The sequence below is a fragment of the Neophocaena asiaeorientalis genome, unplaced genomic scaffold, assembly GCF_003031525.2.
Source record: "Neophocaena asiaeorientalis asiaeorientalis breed wild unplaced genomic scaffold, Neophocaena_asiaeorientalis_V1.1 scaffold747, whole genome shotgun sequence".
Taxonomy (NCBI): domain Eukaryota; kingdom Metazoa; phylum Chordata; class Mammalia; order Artiodactyla; family Phocoenidae; genus Neophocaena; species Neophocaena asiaeorientalis.
In genome coordinates, this window is record NW_020172132.1 from 450,564 (window position 1) to 462,996 (window position 12,433).

General features: G+C 44.7%; 1 protein-coding gene across 1 annotated transcript in view; it reads left to right on the forward strand.

Annotated features, from left to right (window-relative positions):
• Nucleotides 1-12,433, forward strand: part of SORL1 (sortilin related receptor 1) — a 114,034-nt gene that overhangs the window by 77,765 nt on the left and 23,836 nt on the right. The window contains exons 25-31 of the mRNA XM_024751966.1: nt 669-818; nt 5,247-5,378; nt 6,729-6,855; nt 7,016-7,185; nt 10,550-10,662; nt 10,904-11,008; nt 11,673-11,745. Of these exons, the coding sequence (XP_024607734.1) occupies nt 669-818; nt 5,247-5,378; nt 6,729-6,855; nt 7,016-7,185; nt 10,550-10,662; nt 10,904-11,008; nt 11,673-11,745 (870 nt within the window). The remainder of the gene's footprint in view (nt 1-668; nt 819-5,246; nt 5,379-6,728; nt 6,856-7,015; nt 7,186-10,549; nt 10,663-10,903; nt 11,009-11,672; nt 11,746-12,433) is intronic.

Here is a 12,433-nt window from a genome sequence, read left to right on the forward strand (position 1 = left end):
AAAAAAAAAAAAAATATATATATATATATATATATCTCCTTCAGAAATTCAAAGACATTCGTATTTCTGTCTTCAGAAAGCAGCTCTTGGAAAATCCAAAGCCATTTTGATTGGAATCTTTTATATGTAATCTGTTTTTACTGTCTGGAAGCTTGTAGAATCTTCCTTTTGGTACCAGTGTTGAAATTTCACAGTGATGTACTTTGCTGTGGGTCTCTTTCTATCTAATGTGGTGGATGGCACTGATGTCCTCTTTTATTCTGGAAATTTACGTATTGGAAAATTTTCTTGAAATATCCCTTAGTATTTTCTTCTCTCTTTTCTTTTTCTTCCTGGAACTCTCGTCAGTAATATGTTGAATCTCCTGATGTAGTCCACTGACATTTTTAAAACTTTAAAAAATTTTTCTTTAATCTTTTCTTTTTCTACTTTCTGCAAGATTTACTCACCTCTGTCTTCAAAGTCTTCAACTAAGTTTGGGCCTGAGAGAGAGAAGGATGAGATCCCTGTGTCTCGTCAACCTGCCGCCTTGCACCAGAGCTCACGTTTCTGTTCAGGTCCCCGTCGTAATTTCTAAAGCACCGAGATCTCCAACACACCCAATAGGTCGCTGTTGCTCGCCAGCCCCTCAGTACTAAAAAGTGAATTTTAAAAATCTTTTCTTCTAGCAAATGTCACTGCTGCCTCCACTCCCACCCAGCTTGGGCGATGTGACCGATTTGAGTTCGAGTGCCGGCAACCGAAGAAGTGTATCCCCAGCTGGAGGCGCTGTGATGGCCTTCAGGATTGCCAGGACGGCCAGGACGAGGCCAACTGCCGTGAGTCATCAGCGGGGCCATCTCCCCCAGGGAAGACTTCTAGAGGCAGGATGTCTTGTGCTTCTGCTTTGTTTCTCATAATAATAATTCTGGTATTATCTCCATTTTAGAGATAGGAAAGTTAAGCTTCAAAGAGGGTCAGTAACAGACTGGGGCATTTATTCAGTATTTTTTCGTACAAAATTGTGATCTTTTCATCAAACCATGTTGAAAGTTCTCGTAGGGAGGAGTACTCCAAAATAACACAGAGAAATTAAATGGGAATTAGTGTAAAATCCTGCACTTATATTAAAAGAGTGAACAAAGTGGGCCTTTGGGACATTAAAATAACAGGGCAGATTGATCCAACACTTAACCATAATAACAGTAGGAACATCTGAGCCAAATAAGTATAGTAAGAAGAACATTAAACATAATTAACAAAGAAGAAATGAAATAGGGCCTTCCTCCTGGGTGGGATTAATTCATTAATGGGTATTCTTTAAATAAGTTTCTTTAGCCTGTTTCAAATCTGCCTTATACATAAGGATGTTGCTTGGTTAAGGTCTTAAAATCAAGGTGTACCCTATCTACAATTTTCCTCAATCCATTAATCGGATAACCCTATCAGCAAAGGAAATGGGACTCGTGTGACATGCCTCTTCTTAGAGAAGCTGGCCCCTGAAGGCCACTACATTCTGTTCTAAGTGCCCATTAATCCTTTGTTTAATAATCAGTTTAAGAATTTTTGGAGATTAATGACAGCCTTATTCCCAGGTTCTAAAAACTATGTTCTCCCTTTTAAAATATTGAGACATGGGCTTCCCTGGTGGCGCAGTGGTTGAGAGTCCGCCTGCCGATGCAGGGGACACGGGTTCGTGCCCCGGTCCGGGAAGATCCCACATGCCGTGGAGCGGCTGGGCCCGTGAGCCATGGCTGCTGAGCCTGCGCGTCCGGAGCCTGTGCTCTGCAACGGGAGAGGCCACAACAGTGAGAGGCCCGCGTACCGCAAAAAAATAAATAAATAAAATAAATAATAATAAATAAATAAATAAAATAAAATAAAATATTGAGACATGTTTCATAAAGAAACCTCAAACATCCTCCAGCTTTACTGTTCAGCTGTTCTTTGATTATGTTTCGCCACATTCTTACCAAGTGGAGTAATTCTGTGATGGGGATCTTGGTATTTTCTGAAACAATCCCTTCTGAGCATGGAGTCCTTCCCTGACTCTCCTGTATAAAGTCCCCATCACTCTCTTACTATTACTGTCTTTATGTTTGTTTGTAGCTCTTATCACTATCTAAAGTAACGTATTTGTTTACTCATTTGCTGTTTCTCTCAATAGAAGGTAAACTCTATGAGGGTAGGTCCTTTGTCTGTTTGACACATCACCATATCCTTAACATCCTGAATAGCAGCTGATTCATGGTAGGACCTCCGTAAATGTTCACTGGATGGATGAATGGATGAATTCCATCTTGGGCTTCTGAGACTGTTCACTAGTAGTTCTCAAACCTTTTCTAGATGTTCTAATGTAGTTCTATATGTAACCAAGCCCCCCATCCAAGCTCCCCCCAGGCCAACCAATTTTTGCTCAGCAAATGACAGAACTGTATGATACAAGGATTCTCTTAAAAAACTAAATTCTGTACCTCCATCCTGGAGACATTCAGTGAAGTCTTAATCCTTCTTTCACAAGGAAATTCATCAGTTGAGGACAGCTGTTATAGTATTCTGCCCCCACCTCCCACTTCCAAACCCTGTATCTTTTCATCTCTAGTAAAAGCTCCCAGGATCCTTTACCTGTTCCTCTGGACCATCCTGCTTGCTCTTGTGAGAACATTATCCAGTTTCTCTACCTACATCTCAGAGTGTGGTTTTCAGAAGTGGATGCAGTGCTTCAGATAGAAAACAGGATCACCTTGTTCTAGAACAGAAGTCCTCAGTGCTGGCCAATTCTGCTGAATCACTGTGGAGCTCGTAAATACGACACACGCCCAGTGTCGTGTTTCTGCCTCAGTAGCTTTGGGGCAGGTCCTAGGAATCTGTATGTTTTAGACATTCCCCAGAAGACTATTAAGAACCACTGTTGTAGATTCTCTACTGTCGGATAATCACCATGGTTTAGTGGTCTGTTTGGATTTCTTCTAGTGTGGGTAGAGTCATTGTATGGAACGTTGTGTGTATATTTCCATGGGGTGGGGGGCATAAGCTAGGAGGAGTCTGATTCAGAGTCCCAGTGGAGAAATTACAGTCTGAACTCAGGAAACCGAGGTAGAATCCCAATGTAAGATCTGGGCAAATTACAATATTTCAAGTGTGTATTAGTCTCCTATGGCCACTGTAATAAATTACCACAAACTTAATGCCCTAAAATAACACACATTTATTATCTTACAGTTCTGTAGGTCAGAAATCTGATAGACGTCTCACTGGCTGAAACCGAGATGAAGGCATGGCTGAGTCCTCTGAAGGCTCCAGGGCAGAATCCGTTTCCTTGCTTTTCTCAGCTTCTAGAGGCCTCCTTCCTCCATTTTCAAAGCCAGCAACATTCTGTCTCTCTGCTCCTTCTTTGGTCTTCACATCTTCCTCTTTGACCACAGCTGGGAAAGGGTCTCTGCTTTATTTATTTATTTATTTTTGGCTGTGTTGGGTCTTCGTTTCCGTGCGAGGGTTTTCTCTAGTTGCGGCGAGCGGGGGCCACTCTTCATCGTGGTGCTCGGGCCTCTCACTGTCGCAGCCTCTCTTGTTGTGGGGCACAGGCTCCAGACGCGCAGGCTCAGTAGTTGCAGCTCATGGGCCCAGTTGCTACGTGGTACGTGGGATCCTCCCAGACCGGGGCTCGAACCCATGTCCCCTGCATTGGCAGGCAGATTCTCAACCACTGCGCCACCAGGGAAGGCCCGGGGTCTCTGCTTTTAAGGGCCTGTGTGATTGGATGGACCTGCCCGGGTAACCCAGGCTTAAGTCCTATGTCAAGGTCTTTACCTCAGTCACATCTGCAGAGTCCCTTTCGCCTTATAAGGTGACTTTAACATGTTCCAGGGATTTGAACATGGGCATATTTGATGCGGAGGAGCAAGAGTAACTTTAGAAGCTCTTTACTGGTGGGGTCGGGTTCTGATATAACTCTCCCTGTTCAGGGCCGAGCAGGCAGGTGTGAGTCTCTATAATGAAGGCCCAAGGTACCTGAACCAGGACCCAGTGCAGACCTACCTGGGGTGGCAGATGCGGTTTCTGTAGCCATTCTCATCTTTCTTCTTTTTAGGATCATTTGCAGTTACATTGTCATTGCTTCCTTTTTAGAGCCTCTCATGCAGTTTAAATCTACTTTCCAAACTGCAGAGAACATCAGATTATGGTTTCTAGCCAACGAGTTGTGTAACTCTTAACCCATCAGTGCTCTTTACTTGCGTTATTTCATTGTCTGCGGAAATACTTTGAAAAGCTAAACAATTAAAAAGACTACATACAATAGACATGCCTCTTACTATTGTGATTCATCTCATTATTATTAGTCTCACTCAAACCAGAAATCAGAGGGTCATTCTGGACTGCAGACTGACAACAGGAGCAGATGATTAGGAATAAGTACCGCAGAGGAAGAGCTGCACCTTGTGGGTGCCGGCTCTCAGGTGTATTCCAGGTGCTTGATCTCACTGGGTCCTTGTAGACACAATAGGGATGGAGTTGTCACCCCAGTTTTATACCGGGGAACTGAACTTGGGCACTACAGGCAGACGTCGGAGGTTTTGCGGGTTCCGTTCCAGACCACTGCGATAAAGCGAGTCACACGGATTTTTTGGTTTCCTGGTGCATATGAAAGCCTTATGTTTACACTATATTTTAGACTGTTAAGCGTGCGGTAGCATATGTTTAAAAAATAACGTACATGCCTTAATTTTAAAATAGTTTATTGCTAAAAAATGCTAACCATCGCCTGCACCTTCAGTGAGTTGTAATCTTTTTGCCACGCGTTTGTAACATCAAAGATCACTCATCACAGAGCAACATAATAAATACAGTAATAATGAAAGAGTTCGGAATAGTGTGAGCATTACCGAAGTGTGACACAGAGACATGAAGTGAGCAACTGCAGTTAGAAAAATGGCACTGGCTCTGCCACAAACCCCTCAATGTGTTAAAAAACGCAGTTATCTGCAGAGTATGATAAAGCTCAGCAAATAAAACGAGGTGCGCCTGAATTAAACAGTTAGCTCAGGCTCATACAGAGCAGGATGTAAACCCTGATTTCTTTGACGCCAAAGCTCTGGCCCTTCCTGAAGGCACCTTCCCCCGGTCAATGTCAAATGAAGAGGGATTAGCAAGCCAGCGTGGGGTCCCCGCCACCCCCATCCGGAGGGTCTTTTGAAGCAGAAGCTGACGAGTTCCCTTTTCCCGAACACGAGAAACCTTTGGTGACCATGGCCCCTCGTGTGTTGCAGCCACGCGCAGCACCCTGACCTGCACAGGCCAGGAGTTCCGGTGCGAGGACGGCGAGGCCTGCATCGTGCTCTCCGAGCGCTGCGACGGCTTCCTGGACTGCTCGGACGAGAGCGACGAGCACGCCTGCAGCGGTGAGTGTGGTCCCCCAGGACCCCGGGCTCACCCTCGGCCCTGCTGGTTAGGCCCTGAGGTTGAACCCTCTTGAGCTCTTCCTCAGTCTGAAAATGCAAAGACCCTTGCTCACTGTTGGAGCTGCAGGTGAGGCGAGGCCCAGTCCCGCCTCTGATGCAGCCTCCAGCTCACCTCGCCCCTCTCAGGGAAATGTTGGTCTTAGATTGGGTGTTTTTGTTTTGTTCTGTTTTCTCTTGCTTTATTACTTGTATTGGTACTTGGATCCTTTTATTTATTTATTTTTTAAATAATCTTTTCCATTATGCTTTATCACAAGATATTGAATATAGTTCCCTGTGCTATACAGTAGGACCTTGTTGTTTATTCATCCTGTATATAATAGTTACATCTCAGAATGGGGTTTTTTTGAGTTTAAATAATGATAATTTTAATCAAAAGGTACTACTTATGAAAAATTAGGTAGTGTCTTAGAATTATGATTTGCTTAATTACAGTAGTACATTCTGTTATACAAATGAAACAATTTAACTTGATCTTTCATAGGAGTTTTTTAATTTTTATTTCATATTGGAGTATATTAGATTGGCTTTGGAAGGACATCCCGCGTGTTGAGGCATCATTGCTCCCACAGAGCATCAGGCTTTGTGGTGGGGTGAACTCCATCCTCGTGTCTGGCATGCATTTAGCAATCATTTGGGGGCTGCTATAACACTACCACTGACTGAGTGGCTTAGAAGCAACAGAAACTCATTTCTCACAGTTCTGGAGGCTAGAAAGTCTGAGATTGAAGCACCAGCAGATTTGGTGGTCTGGTGAGGTCCCACTTCCTGGTCCACAGACAGCCTGTCTTTTCTGTGTCCTCCCATGGTGGAAGGTGTGAGGGAGCTCTCTCGGCCCTCTTTTACAAGGACACTAATCTCATTTTCAAGGACTCCATCCTTATGACCTAATCATCTCCCAAGGGCCCCACCCCCTAATACCATCACATGGGGGATGAGGTTTCAGCATATGGATTTTGGGGGACACAAACATTTCAGTCTGTAGCAGTAATGGATCCTGCCATGACATTGTCTTTGGATTTGTAGCATTCTCTGTTGAGAATCAGGCTTAAATCAGTGCAGACAAGGAGGTGAAATGCAAGGAGAAATGCCATGCTTGGAAATTTAGGAGACCTTGGGAAAGGTTATATAGGAAGGTCTGAACTCTTTTTTTTCTGGGTGTCTTAAGATAATGGTGGTGGCCTGACCACATCACAGTAGGTCTGCCTGAAACCAAGGAACCTGTTGGGTCCTTTGAAATCCAAGATTTCTAAGATACCAATTTCTCTTTTTTCTCCTTGCTCTCTCTAGAGGAATTAAATGTATACAAAATACAGAATCTTCAGTGGACAGCTGACTTCTCTGGGGATGTAACTTTGACCTGGATGCGGCCCAAGAAAATGCCCTCTGCTTCTTGTGTGTATAACGTCTACTACAGGTTGGTCCCATCTTTGCCGTGGGAGGAAATGATGTTTCTGTTGCCACTGGATGTTCCATAAACTCTGTGTGCGCACAGAGCAGCTCTTTGTTGACGTATTCAGACATCTCAGCCACCCCATGCGTCTTTGATGTGATGCTATCTTTGTTCTCTTGGCCAGGGTGGTTGGAGAGAGCATATGGAAGACTCTGGAAACCCACAGCAATAAAACGAACACAATATTGAAAGTCTTGAAGCCAGACACCACATATCAGGTCAAAGTCCAGGTCCAGTGTCTGAGCAAGGTGCACAGCACCAATGACTTCGTGACCCTGAGGACTCCAGAAGGATGTAAGTGCTACAGCTTATTTTTATGGCAGGGACAGGACCTTATGGGGGATTTTCAGAGTTTCCCAGGATGCTCAGGAGCGTGGAAACAAAAGTACTTGTGCTTCCTATGTGGCTAGGTTTTATGGTCCTGGCTGAGTTGTTCTTACTATGTCACTTTTTTTTTTCAATACAATTCTTTTTATTGAAGTATAGTTGATTTACATTGTTTTAGGTGTACAGCAAAGTGATTCAGTTATACACATATATATATGTATTCTTTTTCAGATTCTTTTCCATTATAGGTTATTACAAGATATTGAATATAGTTCCCTGTGCTGTGCAGTAGGTCCTTATTGTTTATTTATTTTATATATTGTAGTGTGTATCTGTTAATCCCAAATTCCTAATTTATCCCTCTCCCTCTCTCCTCTTTGGTAATCATGCGTTTGTTTTCAGTGTCTTAAAACGATTTTTTTTAATTGAAGTGTAATTGACCTACAACACCGTGTTAGTTGCACGTGTATGACATAGTGATTTGATATTTCTGTAATTACAAAATGATCACCACACATAATGTTTTTCTGCCCACCATTGCCCTCTTTCTACCTCTACCTTCCGTCTTTAGGTATTTCCCAGTATTTGGTACTTAGGAGGTCATCATTGTTAACGTATGAGACTCGTCAGAAGTATTGTGGGTTCGTTTTAAGGAAATGTACTAAAACCCTTGGGTCGTAGAGAGTTTCCTAGTTCTTCCCCCTTCACAGTAGTTGACATTGGGTGACTGTGCTGATTCCCGTGATCTCTGCTCCCCAGGTTTTGTGACCTTTTCATTTGCAGTTGCCATCAGAACCATGTTTACATTTGGAGATGTTAACATGAACTCATGTTTATCTTAATGTGCGTGTAGATGGTTACACGTAAAATATTTCTAGATCTGTGTATGTGCACAGGTTAGTACACACGCATATTTTTTCTGCTTTGTCAACTGAGAAGGCCCAGAAAAACTTTATCATTCAGATTTAGGTTTCTAATGCCTTCTTCAATAGGAGGACACAGGGCTCTTTGAAGAAATGGCCAAATCCAGGCCTGGGGCAGGAGATCTGTAAGATAAGCCTGGAGCATCTGGTAGTGCCAGAGTGTAAGGAAGTGCTTACTAAGTGAAGTAAGTCAGAAAGAGAAAGCCACATATCATATGCTATCACTTGTACGTGGAATCTAGAAAAGTGATACAAACAAACTTATTTACAGAACAGAAATAGACTCACAGACATAGAAAACAAACATATAGTTACCAAAGGGAAATTGGGGGGAGGGGTAAATTAGGAGGTTGGGATTAACAGATACACACTACTAGATATAAAATAGATAAACAACAAGGACCTACTGTATGGCACAGGGAACTATGCTCAATATACAGTGGAAAAGAATCTGAAAAAGAATATATATATATATATATAAACCAAATCACTTCGCAGTGCACCTGAAACTAAAACAACGTTGTAAATTAACTATACTTCAATTTAAAAAAAGAAAAAAGAAATTAAGGAAGTGCTGAACAAAACACACAAAAAAGGACCTATGAGTTATGACTTTGTTAGAATAACATTTGTTCAGTAGAGCAGAGAGAGTGCCAGAGAGTCAGCAGAAGCCCACCAGGGAAAGTGAAATAGAGAAGTTTATTACTCCCAGGTTCTGAAGGCGGTATACGCGTACCTCAAGGGGCCATGCAGGAGGTCAAGGCAGGGTGCAGGCAGAGAGCAGCGGGACCTGGGGCACACGCCTTTTTTAGGATTTGTGGGTGGAGTGCTGTGGAGTTCCTGGGCTAGGGCTGGTTTGGCCAATTCACACCAAAAAAGGGGGGGTTTGGTAAACTTCTTGGGAATCTTACCTAAGGAGCACGAGGGAGAAGGCCCTGGGAGGTGGGGAGACTATCACAAGGGCCCTTGGGGAAGTCATGTTAGGGATTTGCATTTGCTTGTGACTCTTTGGGCTGTGATCCGGGGCTTGCTTGGGGGCTAATGTCAATTTAAGGCCCCCTTAGCCTATTTGTCTAAATAAAATGGGTGCTGAGGCAGCAGTACCGTGGGCTAGCTTAGCTAAACTCTAAGTGGAACCATTTTTGAAATATCCCATTCGTTGATCTTCTTTCTACAGGTGGTAGCTGAGTCCCTACTACTGCTCAGGAATTAGGTTAGACACTGGAGACTCAGATGAATAAGATACAGTTCCTGCCCTCCAAGGGCTTGCAGGCCATGGCTTGTTGATGAATTCACTGTATTCGCTTGCTGAGGCTGCCCTAACGACGTACCCCAGATTGGGTGGCTTAAACCACAGGCATTTATTTTCTTCCAGTCCTGGAGGCTGGGAGTCCAAGGTCAAGGGTTGGTTTCATTCTGAGGCCTCCTTGGCCGTCTTCACGTGGTTTGCCCTCTGTGTGTGTCTGTGTCCTAATTTCCTCTTCTTATAGGGACACCAGTCACATTGGGTAAGGGGCAATGACCTCATTTTAACTTAATGACTTTTTTGAGACCTTATTTCCAAATACACATTCTGCAGTACTGGGGGTTAAGACTTCAACCTGAATTCGGGGTTGGAGGTGCTACAGTTCAACCCTTAATATTCATCTTCAGTGGATTATCAACATGAATGACTACTGTGCAGTCAAAATGACGTTGGACTGGAAAGCACTGTAACTGGTTTCTGTGTGGTTTCTAATTGGGCTCTGAAGGCAGTCACAAAAGGGGAAATCCCGAAAGGTCTCAGAAATGCCAGCAGTGAAGTTATTAAGGAACCTGCTTTGAAGGGGGTCCCTTCATTTGAATCTCGAAGTTCTGTGCTATTAGAAAGTAAGTCTTGGAACTTCCCTGGTGGTCCAGTGGTTAAGACCCCGGGCTGCCACTGCAGGGATCGTGGGTTTGCTCTCTGGTCGGGGAACTAAGATCCTGTACGCTGCGTGGCATGGCCAAAAAAAAAGAGAAAGTAAGCTTTATTTCTTTGTAGCCACACCAGTGGTTCTCTGGTTGTACGAGAGTTCAGGACAGCAGACGCCGTCCTTGACAATTAAGATCTCAGCATCAAAGCGCAGGGCCAGTGGTGACTTAGCCCGCCCACGTGATTCTATCCTGCAGCCCTTGTGAGCCCCCGGCCTGCGTCAGACTCTCTGAGCCGTGGTCTGATACGTGCAGTCATTAGATGTGTGATGAGTGCAAGCAGGCCTTGCATTCCGGAAGAGAGGAAAGGTGTTCTGTCAGCTGACAGCGCTTTCTAGGGGATAGGTCCCACTGCCAGCTCTGGATTCTTTCTCGTCCGAGTTTTAAGCTCAGGGAAATTCCTCCAGTTGATGCGTATGCAGATGGATTTTAACCCTGAGTTGCCTCTTTTCCAGTGCCAGACGCCCCTCAGAACCTCCAGCTGTCGCTCCACAGGGAAGCGGAAGGAGTGATCGTGGGCCGCTGGGCCCCTCCCGCCCACAGCCACGGCCTCATTCGGGAGTACATCGTAAGTCCCTCTGGCAGCCGGCTGTGCGCGGGTGAGCGCAAGAGATTGCCGGGGCTGGTAGAACAGAAGCATGTTCTGTGTGACAAGGACGCGGTTTGCTGTCGCCTTGTAAATAATCATCCATCCTCTGGAACGCTTTGCATCTCACCTTCCCCTCTCTCCGCCTGCCTCCTTGCAAGATGTCGGGATGCCCAGACCTCTGGGTACCTGTCCATAGTATTTTTTTTTCTCCTCACTTCAGGTAGAGTACAGCAGGAGTGGTTCCAAGATGTGGGCCTCCCAGAGAGCTCTTAGCAACTTGACAGAAATAAGGAACCTACTGGTCAACGCTCAGTACACTGTCAGAGTGAGTGTCCACACGCGTTTTAGCCGTCCAGGTGGTCTTGGAACATGGGGAGATGGTTGGCCTTTCATGAGAACTCCGTGCCTACCTTTGTGAGATGCTTGCTCGTGGTGAGCACAACACCCAACCTGTTGCTCTGGAAGCTCGTCACTTCTTTCAGTCTCGTAAACCAAGGCCACAGAGAACTTGAAATCAGACTTTGCTCAGATAACCAACAGCCGATGGTAATGCAGCTTTACCTGCTTTTAACCCAGATATTCTGCTAGTGCTTTAGCTCCAATTACTTTTGCACCCACCTCTTTTCTGCTTATTTTTAGCTGCAGGGAGATGCAGAGCTATGATAAGTAGCATTTATAAAATGATATTATGGGGTTCTTACGAAATATATCATCAACATCTTCAGTAGAAAATAGATTTTGTGCAAAACGTGTTTTGAGACCATTAAGTGTGTACACAGACTCCCTCATAATTTCAGTGCTATCACAATTCCCTTTACCCAGGTTCCCTCCCGTCGTCTCTTTCCCTGTCTTATTTCAGTTGCTGGGGCCTCTGACTATCCTGAATCCCTCTGTGTATAATTTCTTCCACCCTCATAGCCAAAGCCTCACCACTTTTCGCTCGTATATGTTGCCTGTATTTCATACTAATTTGCACTCTGATTTGAAAGGTGGCTGCAGTGACCAGTCGGGGAATAGGAAACTGGAGCGATTCTAAATCCATTACCACCATAAAAGGAAAAGGTAAGTGATTCCAGCATCTGCAGATTTCGAGAAGATAGAATAACCCTTTGGAAATAACTTTCAGTGTGACTGGAAAATGAAGAGGCAGAGATCAGGAAACTTCACACAGCCTCCCTCTCCCCGATACACGCACTTTTGTGGGCGTCTCCATAGTGCTTTACACACGAAGTCTTTGGGGGCGACTGTTGAAGGTAGTCCTCCTTCTAGAACTGAGCGTTTGTTATAATAAAAACATACAAAGGGATTTCCAGAGGCCTTCATGCCCTTGTTCTCAGGCACAGTATTGAAAATAGAAGGAGTCCTTCCTTCCCAGCCAAGATAAAGATGATCTTGTCCATGTGTATTTGTGGTGTTTTTAAGAGAGTGCCATGCTGACACTTGTTACTGCCCCAGGGGCACTGACCGACGATGCTTAGGTGGTAGTTTTCTAGCGCTCGAGCTGATCGGAGTCACAGCTTACGACTTGCCATGGACCTGCTCCGCATGCACCAGCTCATCTCGCTGAGCCCTCAGAACAACTATAAGAACAGATAAGGGACTGGAAAGCTTATGTCTCTGGCACGCAGGCAGTCAAGTGACAGAGCTGGGATTGGAACCTGATCTCCTGAGTCCAGAGCCTATGCCCTGAACCACTGTACCACCTGCCTGCCGGGCGGGGCTCCTTGCCTTGCATACGTGCCTCGAGGGT